Source organism: Phaethon lepturus, unplaced genomic scaffold (genome assembly GCF_000687285.1).
Source record: "Phaethon lepturus isolate BGI_N335 unplaced genomic scaffold, ASM68728v1 scaffold54825, whole genome shotgun sequence".
Taxonomy (NCBI): Eukaryota; Metazoa; Chordata; class Aves; order Phaethontiformes; family Phaethontidae; genus Phaethon; species Phaethon lepturus.
The window spans coordinates 693-27779 of NW_010539505.1; the positions used below are offsets into that span (position 1 = coordinate 693).

Sequence of the window (27087 nt, forward strand, 5' to 3'; positions counted from 1 at the left end):
TTTCTCAGTTAAGAGTTTAGGATCCTCCGTTCCATACCTAATGAAAAACTGGTTCATTTTAGTGCTTCTCTTGGTGTCAGGTAGGATGTGCTGGGGAGATAACTGAACTGTATCAGTGTACCCATGTCTCAGTTCTTGTTTTGTTAGCAGGATTGAATCAGTTTTGCAGCGAGGCTTCCATCAAGCCAGTCTCCCAGGTAGAGGTATGCATAATTAATGCTCATCAACACAGCCACGTTCTTTGTTCTGATAATGAGAGCAAAACTAAGATAATTCAGGCTGCTGTCTTCAGACACCTGTACTTTGGTGGTTATTGAGATATTTTTCTCAGGTGAATTGATTCTACTTGATAATGTTACTGTGTCAGTTAGCAGGTTTCAGTATAATTTGAAATGTAAAAAAAAAAAAAAAAAAGTAGCCTTTTTGTCTCGTTTAACCAGGGCAAGTCAAGTTACTTAGGATACTGTAATTGTGAAAAATAACTCCACGGAAGTATTTTGAGATTTTTTGCATTGTTTGCAGCTACTTACGGAGACAGTGCTACTGGTTTTCCTCTTAATGACAGCACTTCTCTGCTCGTGCTCTGTCATTTGGAGCGGACTACTTAATTCTCCTAATATTGAGAGTAGTATAGGTTGTTGACAAAACTTCTCTTCATTTAATTTACTACTTGCTGCATGTGAGAGATACATAATTAATTCAGACTATCAGAGTGGAAGGCAGCAAAATTTATTTTTGCAAGTGATGGCAAGAGCTGAAATATTTGTAAAATAAACATGTTCAGAAAATTTGAGAGCTTACTGTATTTTACATGGACCCTTTCAGATGTAGCCAAAAACATTTGTTGGGATTCATCATAGTATTGGTAGAGCTCAACTGCAGTAGGTTGCTTGTTTGTGTTTCATGCCATCAGTGGCTTAATCGTAAATTGGGGAAGAATTTCGACATACCATTAAACATCCAGTTATTAATCCAATGTAAATAAAGTTTGTGTACCAAACTTGACTGTTACTCTGACTCAAAACTGCATGCTAAATAAAGAGAAAACTCAGCCCCTTACTTAGTCACGAGTAATAGATGTGAGGGAGGAGATAACCTGATGGTTAAGGTACTTCATTGATACTTAGAAGATTTGAATTCTGTTCGTGTGTTAAGATTCCTGAAAAATTGCTGGCTTGCTTTTTTAAAAAAAAAAAAAAAAGCGCAGTATCCACTAGAGCAGGCATATTTTTGAGTGTATTTGTCTTTGGGAACTAAAATAAGTGACTTATTTAAAAAATTTAAGAACGCGCAGAGCTGGATTCTCAGCACCTTAAGTCACACAGGCAGCTAGTGTTAGTGACCGTCTTTGAAGGTATGGATTCTGTATAGGTATTTGAATTAATTTACTTGTAGTTTTGGTCTCCCGTTTCAGTTCTGTATCTGCAAAGTGGATGGCTTCCTCTTTTATCCCTGATCTTAGCACCATGTGCATGCCTTCAACTTCATTTAATGTGTATACTTCCAACAAGTTAAGCATATGCAGCAGTCTTTGTAGGATAAAAATTTTACTCTTTTCTGAAATTAGTATTGTTTTCAGGGCTTTGGGGTTTTCTTACTGATATTTGTCAAAAACGGCATGTTTATATTGATTGTGGCCAGTAAATGTAACTAATTAAAAACCTGAAGACTACCATTGCGATAGTGTCATACTTAATCCTTTGACTAAAAATACTTTTAATTTCCTGTGAGAGAAAAACTGTAAATAATCAGAAGGATGTGCAGTAATGCTTACGTAGTATTTGTGAACTTCTCATATGATCCTAATAATACAGGAAGTCATAGTGGATTTTGAATTCTACAGCATTGGTATCTCTCAACTTTCCTATTTGGATAAGACAGCAACTTAAAAAACCAAAAAACAGTTTCAGCAACTTTAGCCGTAATATAGCTCTGATTTCTTGTGATTGTGTACATAATTAGTTTTGTTTCATGTATTGTTAAAGAATTTTAATTTGTGAACTACAGTACAGTTTGGCCACAAACGTATCCCCAATTCCGTGTAACACTGTTGTATCTTTTTTTGTCTTGCTTTTAGGTACTCAAGTTGATGTGTTTAGGAAATACATTTGTTTGAGGCTGATGTTACTCTGAATTTCAGTTTCAAATGTAGCTTAGGCAGTTTTATGGTTCTTAACTTGTTTATGACTTTTATTGTCAAATTTAAGGAATGGTGTTGGTTAACTATGCAGTCATCTCTAAATGCATCTCAAAAGATTTGAATTAAGCAAGCATTACTTATTTGTACTTAGGAGCCATTTTAGCTAAGAACATCACTGCAGTCTACAAGAAAAAAAACACTGGCTTTTCAGATTAAAATATTACACTTTATAGACATCTATCTTTTGTCCTATTTGTAGGCAATACTCAGAAGAAATCTCTAGCAAAGCTCATGCATAAATTAAATTTATGGAGATGAGGCTGTAGATCTTGATCTCTGTAGCTGTTATCAGTAGGTATCACTAAATGTGTTAAGGACAGTTTAAATAAAGGTAGCTGTTTAGTCACCGTAGAAAGTAGTAATGACGGGGTTTAGTCATAAAGTATTTGAAATTACTTGGAGTATAGAATAAGCAGGGATGCTTGCTTTGGTGTCTTGTCTTTTTTCTTTTAAACTTCATGATTTTTGGCTATAATTTCTTAATGTGGTAATTAAAAAAGCCAAGTGCTTTGGTTTAATGACAAGGCAGACTTGATCTTGAATTTGGTAGGAGAAGACAGGCTATTTAAGACTGGTGTAGGATATCCATTTATTTTAGGTTTAAAATCCATTTATATTAGGTTTGTATAGGCAGCTAAACATTATGGAGGTTTTAATTCTCATTTTGTTTCTTCCCGCACCCCTTCAGGTTACGCATGTGGAACCATGGGAAAAGGGAAGTCGAAAAACAGCAGGCCAGACAGGGATGTGTGGAGGGGTAAGTAGAAGTACGTGCCTTCTTAACTTTTTCTGTTTGGTAAATAAATTTCCCAAGCATAGCTAAAACTTGCTGGTCTTTGCCCCTAGATGTAAAAGTATGTTTTACAAAGAGTTGATATATTCCCCTTGCTTCCAGAGCTGTGGATGCAAGTAGTTTTACTTTTTCCACATAGCTCTGCTTGTAGATGAGGAGTTTATCCTGTGTTAGTTCTTGTGTTCTCTTGCAGATTTGGAATAATGTCCTTGTGACTTCCTGCATTGTCACCTAACTGTTTTTCTGTTGAAAGGTGCGTGGTGTCGGAACTGGAGGAATTGTGTCTACTGCCTTTTGTCTGCTGTACAAATTATTTACGCTGAAACTCACTCGTAAGCAAGTGATGGGCCTTATAACTCATACAGACTCTCCATATATTAGGGCTCTTGGATTTATGTATATTAGGTAAGTATCAATATAATCAACTAATGACTAATTTAATATAGAGAAAACTGTATTAAAATTTTACATTCTTTTTGTGCTTAAAGGTATACACAACCACCTACAGATCTATGGGACTGGTTTGAATCCTTTCTTGATGATGAAGAGGTATGTCGGCGAGGGTAATAATTTGTTTTCTTTTGTTTCTTTTCATGTTACTACTTTAGGTTTAAACACTGTTTTATAAGGCTTACTGCAGTTTGAATGTTGCAATGTTATGTTTATGTAATTTAATTAGCACAGGAAGCAGGTCTGGGCTGGGACCTGGGGCATTTTTCTTGGATTTCAAAGATTTAACACGGTTTTCCATTGGTTAGAGTGTTACTGTGTCAAGTATTACAAAGCCACATGAAGCAGGTTTATTTAATCAGAATGCAGGCAGCAGGCTGTGTGAGTGCAGCTTCTGTGTGGTTTTTAGAAAAAGAATTATTTTCAAGCAAGGTATAGTAAGTGCTCAGTGCTAAATTTGTATTTTGCATTTGTACTGGGACGGGGAAATTGGCATTTACATAGAAGAGTGGGAAGTATATAGTAGAAACCAACATTCACCTTGAAAAATATTACCGAAAATCTCAGTGGTTATTATTAATGTCCTGGAATAACTAAACCCAGGATTTCTTCTGAGGAGAAACAACCAACCTACTTACTGCATAAGGTGGCATTGTTTCTAGAAACCTTAATGTCGTTGCTAATGGGGCAGACTTGCTAACATAAGAAGTTCAGTAAAGAGGCTGCATTATTACGCAGTCAGCTAGGAGAATACCTTTGGTACCACAGTCCTGACTTACTGTCCGGAGAAACAGAGTAGGAGCGGGTGGGTGAGGTTTCTCGGCCTATGAGTTAAATATACAGTCTGCTACATACTGTTGCAAATTGTATTTACTGAGCAGGTTTTAGAGTACATCCTAGATTTAACAATGGAACAGGAAGGATCACTTGCCTTCTTCACTGTGACAGTAGGCATCTGCTTCAAGAAATTTCAAATGTTGTAGTTGCAAATGATGTCCAAATACTTGTATTAAAAATAGTGCTAATTATACCTCTATCTGGCTGCAGGTGCAGTGTATTTATTTTAAACAGCTTCTTTCATACTAAGTATCAAAAACACTGTGCAAAGGAAACAGCTGTTATTTCAGACAAACCTGTGTTACTGTACGTTTGTAACAAAAATCCAAACAACTGTAAGTCTTGATTGCATGGCTGTGATGGCCTCCTTCTCCCCAAGGTGGTGCTAGTTAACATGAACTCTTCTCTGCAATGTTGCCTTCTAACTTAGGAGGAAGATTGGGGTGGCTTCATTTTCAGGGTCCCACAAACAACTTGATTCCCAGGACAGTAAACCGATCACAGGTTCGATTCATTGTGGAGGTCTTAACTGGTTCATTATTCAAAGCACTTTTTTTAGTTTATGCATTTCAGTTCTTGCAGATATTGGTTATCAGCATATATTTGTTTGTTGTTGTTTAAAACCTCCCAAAGTTTTTTTGGAATTAGTGTTTCTTTCCCAGCTGCTTTCAGTAGCTTTGTGTTACGTAGGAAAAAGTGCTTGAGGCTGCTTGTCGTAAGTTTCTTTACCAGTCCTGGTCATGCTCAGTAGGATGAAGCAAATTTTTATTTATAAGTGGAATTATTTAAACCTACAGGAATTTTTTCTCCAGTTCTTAAGTACGTGGAAGCAGTTCATCTTTTGTCATGCTGCTGTGAAAAAGAAAAACTTCCGAGGATACAGAGTTAGTTTTCAAAATGCTTCTTATGTTTATTTTGTTTAACTGTACGTACTCTCCAGGTGCTACGTTTAACTCCTTTTTTTCTTCTTTAGATCTCTGCAGCGATTATATTTGGAAAAACTGTATATCTGAACACTTAAATGTGTGTGAGTGCAAGCAGTTTTACATTTAGATTTTCTCTTCCTGTTTAGATAACAAATCTCACTTTCCTTGTGTGCTTGCACTATAGGTTTGGGACTGACAATAGCTGACTAACATGTCCTGAGCTGTGAGAGGGCATAGCAAGAAGGCCTTCATGCGGTAATGACCCTTTTCAGAGACAATGGTCATCATGGATTATGCGTTTCCAATTATTTGTTCATTTATTTATTTTTTTACATATTTCTAAATTAGAAACCTCACTGCTTCATGGCAGTTGGTTTGCTATTGCTTCCAATTCTATTAGGATGCCATTTTGTACTAGAGGTTTTTCTATGATCATTTTTAGATAGGCGATGTAGTTCTTAAAATGATTTAGGCCACAGGGTTGGGTATGATGGTATGCAGTTGTACATCCACAAAATGGAGTATTAAATGTAGTTTGAGCAAACTTCTCAACTTTGTGGCATTTAAATAAAATACAATATAATCAGACTGTGTAAGGGGATTTTGTGTTAATCTCTTCATCGACAGTCCCTTACCATCCAGATGGCTGCAGGATTAGTACATGCCTGCATGCATATATATTAAGTCCCATTCCCTATCTGTAACGTACTGCCAAATCCAAAGGGTGCAGAGTTTGAATTTTTCTAAGGAAATGTATTAGAATATGAGACAAGTAAACTTTTGTAATCATGAGACTTCAAGAGGGCAGTAGTGTAGCAGCATTTTTTTGAAAATCCATAAAGAATATTTTTGACCATCAGGATATTTTTTGCTTGTATTTTGTAGGACCTGGATGTGAAGGCAGGTGGGGGCTGCGTTATGACCATCGGGGAGATGCTTCGTTCCTTCCTCACTAAGCTTGAATGGTTTTCCACGCTGTTTCCAAGAATTCCTGTGCCAGTCCAGAAAACCATTGACCAGCAAATTAAAAGCAGACCTAGAAAAATCAAGAAAGATGGCAAGGAGGGAATGGAAGAAATAGACCGGCACGCAGAACGTAGACGTTCAAGGTCATAGATGCGTTATTTTGAAAATGGACATTAAAAGCTCAATATTGAACTACTTATTACTAGAAACATGTCATCTTTTCACAGAGTTACGTTTTTAAGGCAACGGGCAAAACAGTTTATGGATGCTAATGGATTAAAATAATCAGATTATATTTGGTGTTTAAGATTAATTATAGACCGTGTATGTAAAGTATAAATTGGAACGTAAAGAGGGTCCCTTAACTTTAAAAGGTTGTGTTTCATATTGAATATCTTTTATTTTAAAAGGTCTCCAAGACGATCCATCAGTCCCAGGAGGTCTCCCAGAAGATCCAGAAGCAGAAGTCATCATCGGGAAGGCCATGGATCATCTAGTTTTGATAGAGAACTAGAAAGAGAAAGGGAACGGCAGAGATTAGAACGTGAAGCTAAAGAGAGAGAAAAAGAAAGGCGGAGATCTCGAAGTACGGATCGCACACTAGAGTGGAGGCGAAGCAGAAGTAGGGACAGATACAGAAGCCGTAGCCGAAGTCGTGACAGGAAAGGAGATAGAAGAGACAGGGATAGGGAGCGAGAAAAAGAAAATGAACGGAGTCGGAAAAAAGAGAGAGATTATGATAAGGAAAGAGGTAGTGAGAGGGAAAAAGATCGCTCTAGAGAAAGGTCAAAAGAAAGGAAAAGCAAGGGTGATACAGAAGAGAGAAGACACAAGGATGAGAAGGATGAGAAGAAACACCGGGATGACAGGAGGGATTCCAAAAAAGAGAGAAAACATAGTAGAAGTCGAAGCCGGGAAAGAAAACACAGGAGTAGGAGCCGAAGTAAGAATACAAGTAAGCGCAGCAGAAGCAGGAGCAAAGAGAAATCAAGTAAACATAAAAATGAAACTAAAGAGAAGTCAAATAAACGAAGTAGAAGCAGAAGCAGAGGAAGAACAGATAGTGTTGAGAAGTCCAGAAAACGAGACCAGAGTCCCAGCAAAGAAAAATCTAGAAAGCGTAGCAGAAGCAAAGAACGTTCCCACAAACATGATCACAGTGATAGCAAGGACCATTCGGACAAACATGATCGTCGAAGGAGCCAAAGTACGGAACGAGAGAGCCAAGAAAAGCAACACAAAAACAAAGATGAGACTGTGTGAACTCTTTCAGAAGTGGATCACATTGAATCCTATAAATGTTTGATTAAATCCTGCTTATTTTTTCTTAAAGTTGAGATTGTGCAGTAGTTGATGAGCACTCTTCTCCAACCTCCCTCTAGGCTGCAGATTGTCATTTCCTATTTTGGGTAGGGAAGTGCCTTTGTAAACCCATTCAATGCATTGACAGTTTCAAACCATTTGTTTAGTTTAATTCGTAATGCAGAGATTGTTCTTGCATTTTTATTGTTCAGATGTTTCTGAAATGTACAGTCTGTACATATGTCCTGAAAATGTTTTAATTCCTTTGGCATGGTTGCCATGTTGGTTAAATTTGTATGGGGCAATAAACTGCCACTAATTCTACTTTCATTTCGTAGACGTCGAATTATGGTTTGTATCCTGAAATTAGTATGGCTTTTAGGGAGGGATCTTGAATGTGTATTATAGCTGAGATATTTATGTGCATACAGTGTGCATTGAGGGCTGCAGATCTAGAACTAATGTTTATGTCCACTGTACCTGCTGTTTTTTCAAAAGCTTTTAAAATGTATTATGTTGTTGATCACCACTGGTGTTAAATTGAGAGTGGACTTTTGAGGGGAGATACTGGTTTTGATGCAAAGATTTTAGATAGTGTCTGGGCTTGTTTAGTAATTCTTTAGAAAGGCTACCTCAAGTGGACACCGTAGAGGTTGATGAATGAGTGCCGTAGCCATCTATGCATTTTATTTGTTTGAAAAAGATCCATGTAATCTTCCATTTTTTTAAAAAACACAGTTTATCCATTTGTGGTCTTCTAATGTTTTTAATCAGCAGCTGCACTCTGTCATTTGTGATAATCCTGGGCTAATAAAGGCATTTAAGATGGGAAGAGGGAGGTAGGAAGAAGAAAATTAATACAAAGGATTTCAGTTTCAAGCTTCCAAAGCATTTTTATAAGTGTAAACATTGAAAATAAGAATTACCTGATAGTGTCCTTTTTTAAGTCATATTTTCTACAAATAGTAAGGATTGCAGTTTGTGCTGAACATTTCAACTGGCAGATTTTTTTTTTTAAACAGGTTGTTAGAAGCAAAAACCAAAATGCATTCTAGGAAAAAAATCATATCATTAAAGTCCAAGTCTGTTTGACAGATTATTCTGATGACTTGTATACTAAGTGAGGAGAACCATCTGGAATAAACTCTCAATTAATTCCTTTGTATCAGGTGTCAGCTTTTCCCTGCATGTTCATTGCCAGCTGAAGAGTGTTTGGGTTTCTCCATGTTTCATTTTCAGACTAAAGTGACACTTTGTATGAACAAGGGATTTTATGTAATAAGTACCTTATAAAGAGGGTGTAGCTCACGAAGAATGCAGCAGCCCAAAAATAGGAAGAATGTTAGGTGTGACTCATTCATGATCATGCAGTGACCTGAAGGCAGAAATAAACTGATGTTTGTGCCTATTTTGCTTCTGTGTGATGCAGGTAGTCTAGGTATGATATCTAAATACTAGAATCTTTTAAGTGGCCAGGAAAAAACAAACAGTGCTTGAATTTCTAACAATACACTTAATTCCATAGTATTCAAAGAAGCAAAAATAACAACCTTAGTTTTTTCTTCCTCCTTGCTCTTATTTATTGCTGTATGAATTGTTAGTCTTTTCTGTGTCACCTTGATCCTTAGTATTAGAAATCTTTTGATACTGAGGTTGTTCAAGTATTGTCTGCTTATATTTTTGTTATCTGATTTTAAATCTGAGCTTGAAACAAAGCTCATTCCATTTCAGTGTAAAACTAAAATACTGAGCTCTGATTTAATATGGGAGGAGAAGAACTGTATTGGCCATTTAAGAAATACCTTGGCTAGTGGATCATTAGAACTGTCTTTGCAGTCTGCCAGGAGATTGCAATGAGGACAACTTTAATTTACCGTATTTGCCACTAGAAGGCTTCTTCTGGTCTCACAGGTTTTTAACCTTCAGCCTATGTTCCTGAAACAAATACGTTCTTGGGCAGAGAGACTGCAAGGCCAGTGTTTTGTTAGGGAAAATGGATTACTGATTTCCAGTTGTTCCTTCAGTGCTCCTGTTCTGCTGTTGTTGGGAAACAGTGAAAGAATGGTTTATTTGTAGGCAAAATCCAGGTATTTCAGAAACCATCTTTCACCTGAAAGCGGAGAGTGCCACCTTATTACAATGAAGAGAGTGAACAGTTTGATACCGCTTGTGCGAAGACCAGCCTGTGTCAGTATCTTTTAGAAGTGCAATAATTTGAGGACTTGGCTTTTATTTCTCAATAAATAGTCCTTTCTGACTTTTGGATTTAATTTGATCCGTATTATGTACTTGAGCTAGCAGTGTAATGGATAGCACAATATTAATGACTGACCAAGACCCATGAAAATTATTTAAACAAAGATGCCCATCGTAAGTTATCATTGGGATTTAGTCTCTTGCAGCTCTTGGATTTGGATCCAGGGACTCTTTAATTCCTATTTGTCTTTCTGATGCTGTTTCATTTCATATGACCTTCCTTGAAACCAGAAGGAACAGATGCACAGAACTTCTACAAAACACCTCTGACCAGAAATGGTAAGGTCAGTGGGGTCTGACTGGTCTGCAGTTGCTAGCAGTCCAGCTGCAGCGGGCATTTGGCTCCTGGGCATCAGAAGAAAATTTCTGGCCGCTGTAATTGGAGGTATTGCGGGGCACTCCCCAGGAGGTGTGGTTGCAGCACTTCTGCCTGACAGAGCCTGGGCAGTTAGTTAGTCCAGTTCTTGGGGTAAAAGCACAAGAAACCAAGACTGAACCTGAAGTTTCCACAGTATGCCACGTGTCCGTAGTTAAATAGCTGGATAGCTGTTCCTCTTGAAGCCTAATCTGTCTTTGCGATTGCTTGTGGCTCCAATGATAAGTACTTGCCGGGACAAATAATACTGATTTGAGAAATACACTTCTACTTTGTTTTTACTTTTTTTCCTCTTGATCATACCACTCAATTAGTTGAACAATATTTCAGATCTTGAGTAGTAGCAAACTAGCATTCTTTTAAGGCAGGGTCAAGGCTTTGGCCCCAGAGATTCACATCTACCTACTGCCACATAACTATGCAAGTAATTCGTGTCCGTACAAAAGGACTTGTATGTATCCGGCTTTTAAACATAATGGGAGTGGTATTTTGATTGTCTATCTGTATTGAAAAAGGTAACTTGAATAGCTGGACAATTCATCAGATCATGCTGGGGGTTACTTAGTACACCATGCATACCCATGTTTTTTATACTTCCACTTACATGTTGATGAAGAAATATGAATGAGGAGCTCAGACTTGCAGTATTTACAGCTGACTACTACTGTAATGGCTCAGAGACCGTATGCAAACAGCCAGGATCTCTTAAGGGGAACATGGAAGAATGAGATGACTTCTACTGGCTTTGGTAGATGTTTGAGCCCTTTCTGCACTGCTGTGAAGTGCACATAGCCTTCCATATAGGAGACATCCACCAGCTATGCGGCAGGGTAAAACAGCATCTGAAGGCCACTCCTGAGGTTTTGCAATGTAGTTGTCATTGCATCTCTTCCCCCTCCCTTCTCTTCCCCAACAATAGCTGGATGTCTGAGAACACTTCTTGAATCTCAGCAATTTTGGGTCAAATCAGCTTCAGCCAGCTGAAGGATAGATTTTTGCAGTTTCTTTACTGGACTGAGAACAGCCTATCTAAGTTTTGAGCTATTATTTCTGTGTCAAATACAATTAAAAATAATTTGTATTTGGAACGATGCATACACATTTTTTTGAAAATGTTCACCTTTGTGTAACTGCAACTAATATATCTTTAAAAAATTATTAATTTAATTGAAATTTGTTATTAAGTAAGCATTAATGAAGGGATCTATCATGAAATAACCTATGTGTTTTTAATCACCTAATTTGCTAGTATAGGTGATTTCACAGATACTGTTCTGAAAGCATTCATTTTACTTAGCATACCAATATGCTGCCTGCCTCTGGGTCTTCAACAGGAGTTGTCTTGATTCTCAAGTTTTTCTTCTTTTAAGGTTGGGTTGCCTGGGGTTTTTTTGTTGTTGGGTTAGGGTTTCCTTGTTATTTTGGGGTTTATTTGGGTTTTTTTCATGGTTGGTTGCCGCCTTTTTCCTTCATGAAGCCCAGAGCTTCATACTAGTAAATAATATAGAAACTACATCTACGAAAACACTAGATCTAACTGTCCTTTCCTTCTTAAAACAAGTCAGTGTGACCCATAAAAAAGCATTTGCCTCAATCTGGAGAGAACCTGAAACTCGTCGCAACTGAAGTTGTTTAATTGTCTCAGTGACCTGCCAGTGACATTTCACATATCGGCACTGTTAATTATTAGACAATGTCTAATGCCTGAGTAACGATGCCTGCCACATATACACAGCCACAGTAAGAGGTGTGGATCTGGCTCAATTTGTTTTTGTTTTGGTAAATTGCCTACATCTTTTAACTACTTTTTTTGAGCTGAATCAATGTGGTTTTTTTCTTGGAATCTTGACTCCTCTTCAGCTTTTTTCTTTTTTTTTAAACAGACATGCAAATATTACGTTCTATTGCACTTTTTGTTTTCAATCATGAAAATGTAGTATGTAAGTTTGAGATGTCAGTGTCTGTATGCCAGGAAGAATGGAGAAAAAAATACACCAACAGTTTGTAACTGCTTAAAATACATTAGAGTTACCATTAGAGCACAGAAATACCAGATTTTTTTATATGAAAAGAAGAAAGCTGTGGCTTGAATTTGATTCCAAAAGAAACCGATTGCTTTAGATCTCTGAAAATCCAGTTAATAGCCACTCAGTTAAACACTTAGGCTTTGGTGACGGTGTTTGACAATGATGACTACAAAGATAAAATATTTAAATAAGTATTTCCTTCCACACAGAAGAAAGTTGTGAACAATACTTATTTTTACATTCTTAAATTCTTTTTCAGATCAAATGAGAAATAAAACCAACTTTTTATGAGGCAATGCAGGGCAGTTTTAAATAATGTTTCCTAAAGAAAGACTTGTTTGACAGTGAATAAATGCATATCACTTTCTAAAAAGCAACATGTAATTCTTGGGACATATACAATCAATTTATTGAAGAGGGAGATTCCCATGAGATTATTTTGTGCAAGTGATCAGAAGCAGTGACCAAGATACCCAGTACAACTGTGTTCTGTGCAGAATGGAAACTTTCAGAACGGATGATGTCTATTTTTGTAAGCTGAAGAGTGTTAAAAACCCTGTTGCTTTTGATAACCTTTATACCTTTTAAAGACTGTTTTTGTGGTATCTTTGATCTTTATCTATCTTTACTTTTATGTGTATGTAGAACTCTTGAACTTGAACTTTGCTTTCTGTTTTGGCTGAAAAAGTAACCACTGTGGAGTACAAGAAAAGGTTCGGCCTTTTCTGAAAGTGGGAAATTAAAATTAAAATTGTAGCAAGCAAAACACATCAGTTTCTGTCAAAAGGACATTATGTTTACCCTCATGAGTAACATCTCAAAACTGTAAAGGATGAAACTTTTTTAAAAATTTAAATTAAAATTAAATAGCCTTAGAATACTTGATTAAGCCTCAAGCTTTTTTTGAGGGCACCTAAACTGCTGCTTTTTTTTTTTTAAGGAGTTAAATTTCATTCTTTTAATCTTTATTTCAGCTTTTACTATTTCATTGATATGTTCGTTAGGTCTAGAACAAACCTACTGACTAGTAACTGTCTTGGAAGAGCTTTTAAAACTGATTGCTTTACAGGGAAAATTACAGTTCAAGATTACAGAGATCTGTTGTGTTCATCTGCATTTTAAAAATTAGTCCATCTGTTTAGGCTCAAATTTGATGGCCTGGAATAGATCTCAGATACGGCTTGTTCTTCTGCTTCCTTCCTCCCAGTGCTCAAGCAGCTGTGACTGTTGCAGTTAAGCACAGATGTCATCTTTCCAGTTTCAGGGGAAGAAAGCCTGAGAACAGCATTTAGGGACTGTTATCCCTGAGTGGGATATCCCTGGATGGACTGAATAATGGTGTTTAACAACATTAACATCCAGTATAGCTGTAGGAGAACAGCAGCAAAGAGGAGATCGACCTTGGGGCAGGGAGGGGGGAAGCCAGCAGTGACTTCTTGCAATCCTTTCAAGACAAGGGCAGTAAATAGTCAAGAACATCAGTACTTTTGTTGGAGAATGAGCAGTTTTAGCTAGCAGAGTGTGCTGAAGCATATCTTGATCTCTTTGGATTTTGAGGGCTTTCCTAGGGAGCTATAGGACAGTATTGGAAAAGGCTTGATGAAGTGAGAGAGGGTTTTATTGTAAATGGAGGAGAGGACAAATCAGTATTGATAGTAGTAGACAACATGAGGTTTCTGAGGTAAATATGATGGATTTAAAAAAACAGTTATATTTAGGATATACAGGAATGGTGAAGTTTATGCCTCCAATCCCAAAGATTTGAGCAGCAGGAAAAGTTTGATTAATACATCCTAATCTAAATTACAACTCTTAGAACTTACCTCCTTATCTGAAGCAGAATTTCCATCTAGATATGATGTTCTCCATTGCTCTTTCCTCTATAAATCACTATAACAGAATTCAGAAATTAAGACAATTTCAGTTATGGAAAAGCAGCTGTCTTGAGAAATGTCTGTTTCAGTGGCTGCTTTTGAAGTTGTTTCTAGCACTTTGCACAGGCAAATTTACAGTTTAAAATAGCAGTTTACACAGGCAAGTAAGGCACAACACTATCCTGTTGAAACCCCAGAAGAAGTAAGGTAGACTAGGTTTAGGTAAGCTACATTTTTTTTTTTAATCAGAAGTATGACATATTTTAATTTGTAATGGGATATGGCTAGGCTATAAAAGATAAGCCTGCCTTTTATTATGTGCTATCAGATAAATAGTAAATGTTGTGACAGTGTAGAATGCATGATGGTATACAGGCCACAATATAAGTAAGATTTTTTTCCTTTTTTTAATTACACATTATAAGATGGGGGGATGAGACAACCCTGTGTAACACTAACACAAGCCTTGACTATCAAATATATATATATAATTTGCATCTTATTTGGAGTTACATAATGCTAACATGTTTTACAAACATCATGGATTTGGAATGAATATACTGTGTGCTCTTACCCATTCCAACAGAGCTTCCAGAACAGGTTACTGAAATGACATGAAACAGTAGTATAAATGTTAGGTGTCAGGTTGTAAACTGGAAAACATTAGTAGTCTATAGAATGTAATCCATGCTATACAACTGTGCAATCTCATCAGATAGCAGTAGTTTTATGCCCTGGGAATCTCAAGGAAATCACTACCGCTTAAAAAATTTTTACTTAAAAGCGGTACTTAGGAGTGGTTCATAGAAGTTCTTGATTTTTTTTTTTAATAAAAAACAGTAATTCTATAACACAAATCAGAAAATAAACCAATTAAAAATCCTCATTTATTTGCTTCTGTGTTCTAACCACTACTAATCTCCCAACTGAAAATTAGCTTCTGTGTATTCATTCACCAGGTTATGGGTGATCCAGTTAAAAGGCATCTGTGTAGATAAGCATGCCCAGTCCCAAACTGCAAGATAGCACCCATAAAGTTTACTCTGGGGTCAACACAAGAATACAAAAGTTCTATCTCACACCACCTTTACTCACGTAACTTCTGATTACATTTTAACTATCTAGCATGCATGGACAAAAATAGATCATTGAAAGAAATTTAAGTTTTACCTGAATATATTTTTTTAGGACAAAATGTAAGCTTCGGCCCTTTATCAGTAACTGGAGATACTACCACAGTGTAGACATCCCCACAAGGTATCTCAGTGATATCACAGTGACTTAGACCTGAGCTAGGGGTACAGGTGAAATTGCCTTTTGAGCCATGTAAATCAGTATTGTAGCTTATCGTTTCTTCAGAAGCTCGCCAGTATATCCTGATACCATTATTGCCAAGCCTATATAGCTTCACCCCAGAAGGGCAGCAAGCACCTAATAAAATAAGAAACATTAATAAGAAATTTTTTTGAACCCACAATACATGATAAATTCCTGTACTGCATTTTAAACCAGATGACATGATTACTATTACACTAAATACCAGCATTTCAATGAGAAATTACTATTTCACAGAAAGCCAAAACAATTCTTGAACTGAACTAGTGAAAGAAAATGTTCTATCAGACTCACATTATGGAGCTGGTATATTGTTGCTCTCTCCTGACTCTGAAGGCACTAGGGCTACCCTAGAGTGTCCAGAATCCTTTTGTGGTCTCTAATATTTAATTATGCAATGGCATAATTAAAATTAAGTAACTGGTTCTGGAGCAATGTTATCAAAACTTCTTTATATGGCCACCTGATGACAGTTGTAAGATGACAGTAAGGGTTTAAATGGTATGTGAAAATAATCTGAAGTGCATTTATTTAAAAAGAGAGAACTGCAAGTGTATTAACTGTGTATTGAATTTCAGCTGCACTATTTGTATGAGAGAAACACTATACAAAGTTGTATATTGAGTCTTCCCAATTGCATTTACAATTTACGTACTGGAAGAATATCCTCGATACGTGCAACTGGATGTCAAACCCGTTTCACTGACTGCTTTCAGAGATACTGTGTAGTTGGTGCCACAAGTGATACATCCCAGGAGACAGTAGTTTTGAAGCGTGTGACACTTTGCCTGTCCTTTTGGAGACTCCAATGTTGTTACATATGTCTGTGCACCCGTCCCAACAGACCAGCTGATATTTGTTACAGACTGTGTCACCTGAGTTAGTATCAGGTCATTAGGGCAACAAGGAGCTTAAAAAGAAGAAAAACATAGAGAAGTCAATTCTGTTTTGTACTTGGAAAATGGAAGGTATTTTGAGGGCTTGCAACTAGAATAGTACATGATCAAAAGTAAAGGAAAGAAGATGTGCATACTTTCAGGCAAACATAGTATGCTGAAAAATACCTGACAGTTTTGGCAAGCTTCTAATAAACAGAATGTCAATATAAGATCAATTTGTCTATAAGAGTGAGTTATAACCCTGGAATTATTATAAGGTGATAGTTCACCAAGATACTAAAAATTACTAAAATGTGTCATCAGAATATCAGGGTACATTTGTAGTTTAATCAGGGTCCATCTCTACCCCTCAAGTCATATAGCTCAGTCCAGCTCTGTCTCTGTTTAAAGTCTCTTACAATCTCTACAACGTAAAATGACTGCAGCCAAACTGCCTGTTAAAAATAGATCCTGGTAAACATTAATCTCTGAACCATGCCTGGGAATTGTCTGGGTAAGTGGTACAGGACAAAACTCTGCTAGCAAATTAATAGCAGGATGGGTAGGATGTGCTTTAATCTGTTCTTCACACTGTTTATTTGTTTATGTGGACATCACCTCTCCTGGTAATAGTAAAAGTCAGAATGCTGACAAGGAAGTTATGCATTAGTGGATTACATTGTTATGTTTTAGTTAGCTGTGCCAGATAATAATTGGTTGCACTAAGGCTTCTCAGTATGAGGCAAGTGCCAAGTGATCCTTCCTTCTCTCACACACACAGATACATACACGTTTAAGCCGAGGACACACAGCATCTAGCAACAGGTAGTATAATATGCACACACTGTAATTAAAAAAAAAAAGCCAAAAACATATAAAGAGACATAGAACTATTTTAATATTATGTTGCTAAATATTTTCCATTATATACAATTCCCACATACCTGTCTCTAAAGGTACACTGTAGCTTGGTAAGCTCTGTCCTGCTGGTGATCTTGCTATAGCACTAACAGAGAAAGCAGATCCACAGGGAAGATTAATTAGGGTACAAGAATTTCCAGAGCTTGTGCAATGCCAAAGTCCAGCCTCTCCTCTGGCAGTGACAGTATATGTAGCTTCTTCATTGTTAGATTGCCAGTGCACACTGATTACAGAAAGAGCCTCCTTTGAGATATTTTTAATTTCAGGACTGCAGGGAGCTGAAATATTTAATATTAACAGTATTTAAACAAATTGTTTATGCATACTATATGTTACATGTGAAAATTAATTTTGAGTTAGAACTGACAAGCTACTTTGGAAAAGTATATGATCCTTAAATGGTTACTCCTGTTGAGAATTTAGAACTCATGACAGAATTGCCACCATAAGGATTTTGCATACAAAACCAGGGATGAATTCTAATCTGAATCTAAAATCTCATTTTCAAAACCTTGGAGCAATCAGAAGCTTTCAATCCAAATCTGTTTTTAGGTCCCTGCTTACAGTGTATTTTTAAAGACTTCCAGTATTCTTTATATTTTTATTTTTATATTAGTGCTCCAGCAATGCTTTTCATCCATGAATCACATAGCATTATTTCTTCTGCTAAAGGAAATGAAGAATGTTGATAATACCTGTTGCCACATACTTAGATGCACACGACGTGTTGCTGCCCCTGGCTTCACTGAAAGAGTAAACCGTGACATTGTAGTGGGTGCTGCACCGCAGGGCAGACAGGGTGCAGACTGCGGCGGTGTCGTGGCAGAGCACCACGCCGCGCTGGTCAACAGCTCTGGTTTCATACGCTTCAGCACCTCGAGCAGGAGCCCAGGCGACCTGCAGCGTGTCGCTTGACATGGCCACGGCCCTGAAGTCGCTGGGGCAACAAGGTGCTGGGAAGAGACAAGGTGGGGAGGGAAACTGGAATGTGAACTGAAAACTGGCACGAAACCCAACTGCCTTCTTTTGTGCTTCCAGTCTTAAATCTCCAAAGGTGACTGATACTGTACAAACAGCCTCATTAATCCCAGACTTAGTTTTTGCATTAGTTCAGTACCCCTCCGTCCAAATCAATAGAGGGCATTCTAACATATAGGAAAGACATAGGAATTATGTATGTCCTTGATCTAAAATTTCAAAGCATCTAGGGGTTAAATAACCCTATGTTCTTCACAATTTCCCATTGAACTCGTTATTTTTTCATTTTCCAAATATGAAGACTGGCTATGAGGAAGTTTAAGACTTTGGTATACCCTTCCTAAGGCAACAGAAAAAAAATCCAGAACTAGAATTCAAATGTTATGCCAGGACTGTGGTTTACTCATACGTCCTTTCCTTATGACTGTGAATCGTTAAACTATTTTCAAGTTTGTAAGCATGTTGTTGCACTTCACTACGCAAGTTAAATTCAACTGCTATGTGAAGTTCTTCCTTTTCTCTGCCAAGCTTCATGGTTTTTGCACAAAAATTGAAGACAAATAGATGTTTAAGTCACTATCTTCCAATAAAGATGTCCAGCCAGCTTTATCATAAAAACAGTTAAAAGATCCAAAATTAATTTGCAAGAATACATTGCTACTTACCAGTAGTGTAATTGAATACATCACCTAAAGGACTCTGCCCTGCCTTGTTATATGCAAAGACACTAATGAAATAAGTGAAGCCACAGTCTGACTGGAAATGGCATTGAGTATGTGATGTGTTGCAGTATACTTCCAAGCCGTCATCACTCTTCACAAAAACCACATAGTAATGCCCCAAATTTACACTAGACCATGATACCAACAAGTGGCCAGGTTCATCCTCTTCAATGGATATATTTACCGGTGCACAAGGAACTAAAAAAAAATTTTAAAAAAGAAAGAAAAAAAGAATTGTAATCAGAATACTTTTATTGAAGTCATACTTTTGGCAAATAAAGGAAAATCAGGAATATTTAGAATTATTCTACTCAGTTTTAACAGTTGTTCTGTCTTGCTCGAGAAAACAGCAACTTATCTGCCTTTACAGAGGATGCTACTTACATTTAGATGAAAAGTGAGTATGATTTTTACAGAACAAAATAGATGCTACCTTCATGTCTTACAGAGGAGATCTACTCAAGGAGCTTCTGTGAACAAAACCAGTGGCACCAAGGCAGTATTTCAAAAGGAACTGGCACAGTCTGTGCTCACAGACAGTAGTTTTGAATGACAATTGGAATACTAGTTTGAATAGCAGTTGGCATCCAAAAGACTTTATGTGAAAACCCTTTATATATTGGCATGAAACTCACTGGCTATGTCTGAATAGAGCTGTCCTTTGCTCAAGTTTCCTTTCTGGTGGCATCCCAGAATGTCACATTCAATTGCGAATGCCATGGCTTTTGTTTAAATTGCATTTACTTTTTTTTCTAGTTCAAAAAGTTTAACTTGCTGCTGTTAGAATGAGTATAACATGATCTAGCTGAAGCAATGTTGGCTGAGAAGATTACTGCCCACAGCTTAAAAGTTGTCCCTCTGCTGAAGGCGCTCTCATCCTGTTAGAACTACCTCCGAGTTGCTAACATGGATGATCTCTAACATATCAATGAGAAGTCAAAATGAGGCAAGTTACATGAAATAATTAAATAATGTTGTGTCTCTAAGGTAGCACATAATAACAAAAATGGTTTAGGTTTTGCTTACGTGGACAGTTCATCTAACAGGTCAGGAAGCAATAACCTCTGACATGGCAGTGGTGCTAAGAAGCTGACACGTGCAACCTTTTGTCCTGACAAAGCTCCTACCTCCGAATGGTCTGTGACTGCATCTTAATATAGTCTAGTGGTGCTACTTTAGCTGAATGTGGTTATTTGTTGACTTACTATCTAAGCAGAAGAGTTCTCAGCCTAGCGCCAGTCCTCAATGCTACTTCCTCACAGATTTCTCTCAATCTATTTGTGACAGATCTGACACAGTAGGACAAATCTGTTATTCCTTACATTAGTTTTACACTCAGAAAATTGACTTTGTAACAGGTACTTCTGGTAAGAGGAAAATGCAGGCTTACTGGTTCAGAAAACAATATATACATGACTGCAAGTTTTTCTCACAGAAATATGAATAAAGTTTAGGCTATTATCCCCAAAATAGAAATATGTATGGCACAGTTCATGCACGAAGTTCAGGAGCAGACACAACTATCTGAGAACCACTCGTGAATTGTAACGGACTAACTTACATTTGAAATTAAAGAAATATATGTTAAAATGCTATAAGCTATGTAAGAATCAATGACACATACCAGTTTTTAAGCTTACTGCATCAGTAGGTTTACTGGATCCAGCATCATTGTATGCTGTGACAGAAACATAATATTCAGAGCCGCACTGGAGTGATGGTACCATGCAGGAGGCAGAAGATGTGTTACACTTCAGTTTCAAGAGTCCAGTGGAGGCTGTCACACTGTAAGTCAGAGCTCCTTCTGTTGGCATCCAAGAAACAATAGCTCTTAAAGCACCGCTGTTATAAGCTACTTGAACACCCGCTGGTGCCTTAGGACCTATGGTATGTCAGTTTGGAACACATAAATACAACTTAGCATATGGACTACAGACATGATCTTTTTCATAACTTGCAAACTAAACACAATTTTTGTGGTGCAGACCTTACTCTCATTCATATTAAAGTGACAATTTTTTAAAGAAATCGTTCTAGTTGTGCACCGTCACACATTTTTCTGTTGAAACTCCTTGCCTTATTTAAGTATTTTCTTCTCACAGTTAGAAAAATCCTCAAACCAGTCTAAGCTTGTCTAATCCTTACCCAGGATCCTGACAACTTTAGTGGTAGTTTATGGTATCTTTCTTTGCCTCGGTAATATTCATTAACCTTTAGCCATGTCATCTGAGCTTTCATGAACTTTGAGATGGGGGTAAAAATTGTATAATTTGAAAATCTATGCAACATGTCTTTGAAAAACATAACACAGTCACATATACACATAAATACTTCCTGGTATATATATATATATATATATTTTTTTTTTTTAATGTTTATTTGGTTTCAGAAAATAAAATTTCTTACTTGTTCTTTGGTTATATGTGAAATCATCTCCAGGTATCCCATTGACATTCCAGGCATATGCCTTGATAGTATAGAGAGTTCCTGGCTCAAGATTTGTAAATATCAAGGAGGTATTGGTGGTGTTCTCCTTCAGCATTATGCCCAAACCATCTGATCTCATCAGGGATACAGAGAATCCAGCTGCCATATACACAGCTTTCCAGCTCACTGCAATGGAGTCACAACTCGGAGAACTAACAGACAGAATTGGGGCAGCCAGGACTGGTGAGAAAGAACACCAATTAAGCTTTCGGTTTTTCAGCAATACTGTTTGAAAGGGCCTAATTTGAAATGAATACACAGAAACAACGATCACCAAACTCTGAGAGACAAACTCAGCGACAACAAAACCAGAAAAATAAATTAATGCAAGACTGACAGAATAAATATGGAAACTAATTTGGTGCATCCACTATGATTTTACAGGTTTTGTAAAATGAATGTAACTCCTACACAAAGTATGAAAGGTTGAGTGTGTAGAAGAATAAAAATTACCACGAAGATATTGCATTCACTGTCCTCTAAGTTTTATATTGTATTATTATTTTATACTTTTCATTGTTTCGTCATTTCTTCTATTGCCTCATGTTATGTCTTTTGTTAAAATAAAATACAACTTTCATACAAATTCTAGTAAAACTTCCTATCAGATATTTAACTTACAGTACTGTCATAAAGTAATCAGACTCTTGTCCTCATCCTTAAGTCAGATGGCCAAATTCTAGCCCTCAAAAGCTGAAAGGAGAACGTGATCAATACAATTCAAAATACAAGATTATAATAATTCAGTACTGGTACACTCCTGGGCTATACTATTTGTTTTCTGTTCAAATGTAAAAAACAAAAAAATGCTTGCATGAATGCTTTCTATCATAGTAACATTACAGAATTTGAAATAAAAATAAGAATTTGGAAGTCCACCTGTTTTTGCCTTTCTGCAAGGTGAAGGCTGGCTTTTTCCTCCTGAATTTATAGATCTGATAGTGATTCTGTACAAGGTGGCAGGTTTCAGTCCCGTCACTGTTCCTGGAGAGTTTGTAACTACAGTTTCAACGAAGGAATCTCCATCTTGTGCAGTCAGCAGATAACTAGTAGCCCCAGGTACCGCTCTCCATTCCACTGTGATACTGTTGCTAAGTTTTGAATAAGCTTGGTCAATATGAGGTATGTCTGGAGCTAAAATGGAAATAACAATAGACGTACTGAAGTTGGTGAACTCAGCCCGTGAAATGCTATGTGCTCTAAATATTTCACAAGAATGGTCAGGACAAATGGCCTACACTTTCTGTGAATGTTCAAATTTAAGTTCAATGAAGTTTAAATGAATATTAACAAAATACACAGAGTCTTGAGATATTGTAGACCAACCTTCATCTTTCGATAAAAATATACTAATACCCTTGAAATTACTATTGAAAATGACCATTATTTAACCTATGTTGCACTGAGAGGTCTCTTTTTGGTCTTGCTCTATAGCCAATTAACTATACTGGATGTTTATAGAAAGCAATATACAAAGCAATATATACAAATAAGAAGCGGATGTTTATACAAAGCAGTCTGAAATAGGATGTTGAATCATAGGTATTTCTGTATCAGAGCAACATGCAATAACTTAGTTTGGAAGGTACCATGGGAAGTCATCTTAGCCAACACCCTGCTCAGAGCAAATATACTTAGATATACAATAACATGACACATCAAATATTGCAGTTACATGCTTTTCTATTGTGCTGTGCTGCAGGCCATTCAGAAAGAGTCTGTTCTCATGTACTGCAGTCACAAGAGTTACTACAAGCGTATTTCTTAACCACAAGTAATTTATGTTCGGTAATCAGGATTTTTAGACTAGAACCAGCATATATAAAGCAAGTCCGTATGTTGCAAGGCTGCAAAAACTCACTAGGAGGGAAGAAAAGATAAAATGAAGGTGTATCCCACCTAAAATTAAGAAAAGGAATTAAAAAAGTATTTGTGATGACAGTATGTGCCTTGAGGCAAACCTATTTATAACAAGGCAGCTAATTGGGATTTCAGAGACCCTAACAAGCATTATACATAGTATACAACTCACGATCATTATGTCTGCTCTCTTAGTCTCAAGCATTTTCTTATTCAGGTAGTCAGACATCCTCTTTTTCCCCATTTGTAAAAATGGTAACGTGTATTTTATATGACCATGCCTATGAAACATTTGCAGGTGTGTCTTTCGTGATCTTTGCGCAAGCTATTGCACTATGATTTTTTTTTTTCCCCTTTTAAAATATTTTCTTTAGTAACAATTCATAAAAATTTCTGTGCAGGAAATCTTTATGCAAGTCTAAGGGAGTTGCTTGCCCAACAGTCAAGTAAAGAATATATAGCACATGCTTTATATCAGAAATAAACTACAGAACTTTAATCACCAGTATCTGTTCTCACATAACTAAACTAGCAATAAAGTGTTTTTTATACTCATCGGGATAAACAGTGCTACTTTTTCTTATTTTCAATTTTGTTGTAATAATTACTTCTATAAGAAACAACTTCTAATGGAAAAAATAATGGTTATTTCTAAAAATTATCAGTTAAAGCATTTTAAAAACAGAATTTAATCAGAATGTTTTTTCAATTACATTTCAGAGAGGAAATAAAAAACCACTTCTGTTTATGTAGATTCTTCTTCAATAGCCATTGTTGACTTATATGGTACAAGGTCTTTTGTGAATGAAACAAAAATACTGTTTATCAGCATCAGTACTGAAAAACGTATATAGCTTCACAGCTGCATCTGTAATGGAAAGCTGCAGTCTGAGCAAGCTGTGCATGGCAGGACAGGGAAACATATATATTAAAAAAAAAAAAAAGAGGAGAAAATGAGCTAATTATGCTAATACTGAACTCGGTAGGAGAACCAGCAAAAGTCTTGAACAGGAATGGCAGATATTCTCTACCAGTACAATGACACTAAAGGATAAAATCCCAGTCCTAGAGAGGTTATACTTCACAATGTTTCTCTTACTAACCTGTTGACTGCATAATCTGTGTTTCTGCAAGAATAATTCCATTCTTGTCAATGGCTTCTGCTTGTATGGCATATATAGTATTGGGAATTAATGAAGTTAGAGCGCCTTTAAGTGTAACATCACTAAAATGAGCCAGTAATGAATGGCCTACAGTATTGACTGCTGCAGCTGTGACTCTGTAAGTAGAGGCTCCTGAAAACTTGGTCCATCTGAGATAAATGCTTCTTGATGTCACATTGTATAGAGACACAGAGAAACCTAAAAAAAAAAATTGTCATTCCTGAACTTAGCCAAGTTTTGACATGAAGTTTGTTCAGTGCCTTATCCAGCATCTACGTGACCTAACTTTCAGAAGGCAGGCATTCCACTGAATTTGGACTGCTATTTCCCTTGTTCGCTTTTGTAAATCCACTAATTACTGTAATAACTGCTGCTTGCTCTCGTCATATCATGTTGTGATGATGGCTATTTTTCTTAAAACCGCCATATGCTGTAGTTTAATTATTTTAAAAGATACTGGGTATAATCCATATGGGAATACATGACCAGTGTCAACAGTACTCCACACAGGAATAGGATCAAATGCTTGTTTTACAAATCATGAAAAGAATATGCTACGGTAAGTGTTCAGATACTGCAACAACATGGCTGCAATGATTAAGCATTTAAGACTCTTTACAGTGCAGTATATGCAGGAACACGTACTGTCACCACAGAATGAATGAATTCTGAGAGCATTTCTTGTAATCTTGCATTCCTCATATTTTAAACTAGGCAGTATTCACATTTAAGGCAATAGGAGCTATAGGCACAAAATACGAGATTGAAGAAAATATAAAATCTTACAAAACATTGGAAATATTTGCGCTTAGGAGATCATGCTTCTTCTGGTGTGTGTTTGGTTTTTCTTGGGGGGGGGGTCTGCTTTGTTTTTTTAATTAAAAGATACAACAAATAACTGGGTGCAAGTATGGGACAGTTTGAATCCTATTTGTAGCACAGTTACGTAGATAATTAACAGCACAATTTGTCCAGCTGAGTGTTCTCCCTGGTTCATGCTAGCGTCAAGGCATAAGTGGTCAGAATCTTTGTGCGAGTGTCTGACAGAATTCTGACTCCTAAAGTGAGGTTTAAAAGTCATAAAGATATCACCATAGATTTTTTTAAAGCTGACTCAAGCTTGAAAACAATTTTTGTTTATAAAGCTGCTAGAACTTACAGAATGCTTTATTAGAAATCACACACATGTGTGTTCTCTTCAGACCCATTCCAAAATAAGCAGGCAAAACCAAAATACGATTTTTAAGATTTACCTGTGTTAGCTGAAAAGATCTGAAAGGGAAGATGTAAAAAATTAGAAATACAGCATGAAGTATTTTATTTGTAAAATTAAAAAAAAATTTTAGTAACAACAACTTAAAATATTACATCTTTTCAACACATTTTACTGATATGATGTATTTGCTCAGATTCTTTAAGGATGGAAACTATGCAACCATGCAAGATTTCATACAGGTATTCAGATCGTATTAATTCATTTTCCTCTCTGAATCTCCCTATTGATCCAGTTTTCAGTTGTTGACAGGCTTCAAAAGATCTTGTGCCCTAATATGTTATTTTTAAACACTTCTAAACACTGCAGAAGTGGAATAGTAACAAAATATGAATGTAGAAGTGAGTGTCAGATAGTCTCTACCCTAACATTTAATTTACTTTTACAAAGAGTACAATATCATTCTTGAAAATAGTTTTAAAGCAAGTGAGTTGCACTCACCATTTCTAGGCAGTTGAAAAGCAGTCCGATAGATATTAATGATTTACTTTTTGCACTGCACATCTTGTCAGAACTTTGTTCCAGCCTTCCCCGGGGGATAAGCTCAGGCCGATCCCTGCTGCGACCAGTGATAGTGCACAGCAGTGCTGTTACCATAGGTTTACTCCTGGGACAAGAGGAGGTCGCATTCGGTTAGGCCCTCCTTCCTGCTGGACTACAGCCTGCCAGCGGTTACAAAAACCGTGGTGGCATGAGTCCGATGTAGCACTGAACTTTTAGGCAGGTGGGTGGTGAGTTTTTTTCCCTTCTGTTACAGGCTGCAGTTTCTGTATTGCTTAAACAAGATTCATAACATAATTAAGCCCAATGTAAATTCGAAATTGGCTGTTCAGTTTATTATCTACTGCTATTTTTGTCCACTTTACACGGATCTTTTTTTCTGTCAGGAATGATGCTCTCGTTGTACTCCCCTTTGAATGGCACACCGCCATACCGACTGGGAAACACTCTTCCTCACGCTTCGCGTTGTGGAAGGAGAAACTTTCATTTCTACGTAGTTGCACTAGCTGCTGGCTCCCCTCTGACAACACGCCTTTGTATCTTAAAACTATAACTTCTGACAGACGATTTTAGGCTTCAAGAAACCGCATCCTTCTATGAACCGGTAGTGTTTTCTTTGGTGGCTTGCACGAACGTAACAGGGAACCTAGAGGCCGTTTTTATGAGGGAGACAAGGTGGCGGGGGGAGTTTCGCACCCCGAGGGGACCCGGGAGCACGGCAGGTTTCGCAGAGGCCACGCCGGCCAGGCGGCCTCTTCGCCCCCGCAGCTGCTCCCCACAGCGCACACGAAGCCCGTCTCGGGGCTCGGGAGGCGGCTCCCGGCGTCCCGGGATCACCTGCTGACCAGCGATAGGACGTTCCTTCCTCAAGGATGAGTCCTGATCATCAGGCGCCTCCCCAGCGGGAATTTCAGACCTCATCACCGCAGAGTAACAGGGCCCTGCGGTCGGCACGGCTCCTG

The 27087-nt window shown here is 37.2% G+C and overlaps 2 protein-coding genes across 2 annotated transcripts in view; one reads left to right on the forward strand and one right to left on the reverse strand.

The window, feature by feature from the left end:
• The window catches only part of PRPF38B (pre-mRNA processing factor 38B), a gene marked incomplete at its 5' end in the record, with an annotated part of 8486 nt that extends 688 nt beyond the window's left edge, over nt 1–7798 (forward strand). The window contains 5 exons of the mRNA XM_010287129.1: nt 2889–2957; nt 3247–3398; nt 3482–3542; nt 6092–6315; nt 6583–7798. Coding sequence (XP_010285431.1) covers nt 2889–2957; nt 3247–3398; nt 3482–3542; nt 6092–6315; nt 6583–7435 — 1359 coding nt within the window. The remainder of the gene's footprint in view (nt 1–2888; nt 2958–3246; nt 3399–3481; nt 3543–6091; nt 6316–6582) is intronic.
• Nucleotides 7799–13982: 6184 nt separating this feature from the next.
• On the reverse strand, nt 13983–26128 carry FNDC7 (fibronectin type III domain containing 7). Its single transcript, XM_010287130.1, has 12 exons — nt 26066–26128; nt 25605–25623; nt 22208–22462; nt 21248–21508; nt 20466–20723; nt 18785–19039; nt 17837–18094; nt 17165–17419; nt 15998–16252; nt 15178–15438; nt 14582–14611; nt 13983–14023 (listed from the first exon to the last, which is right to left on the reverse strand). Exons 1-12 carry the CDS (start codon nt 26126–26128, stop codon nt 13983–13985), a joined length of 2211 nt encoding a protein of 736 aa, XP_010285432.1.
• Between the last annotated feature and the right edge of the window lie 959 nt (nt 26129–27087).

Coding starts and splice junctions, on each gene's coding strand:
- FNDC7 (XM_010287130.1), bottom strand. CDS start 26,128: ATGTGCAGTGCAAAAAGTAAATCATTAATATCTATCGGACTGCTTTTC. Junction 20,724..21,247: donor CACATATAACCAAAGAACAA/GTAAGAAATTTT, acceptor GACATACCATAG/GTCCTAAGGCACCAGCGGGT. Junction 14,024..14,581: donor TGGAAGCTCTGTTGGAATGG/GTAAGAGCACAC, acceptor ATTCTGTTATAG/TGATTTATAGAGGAAAGAGC.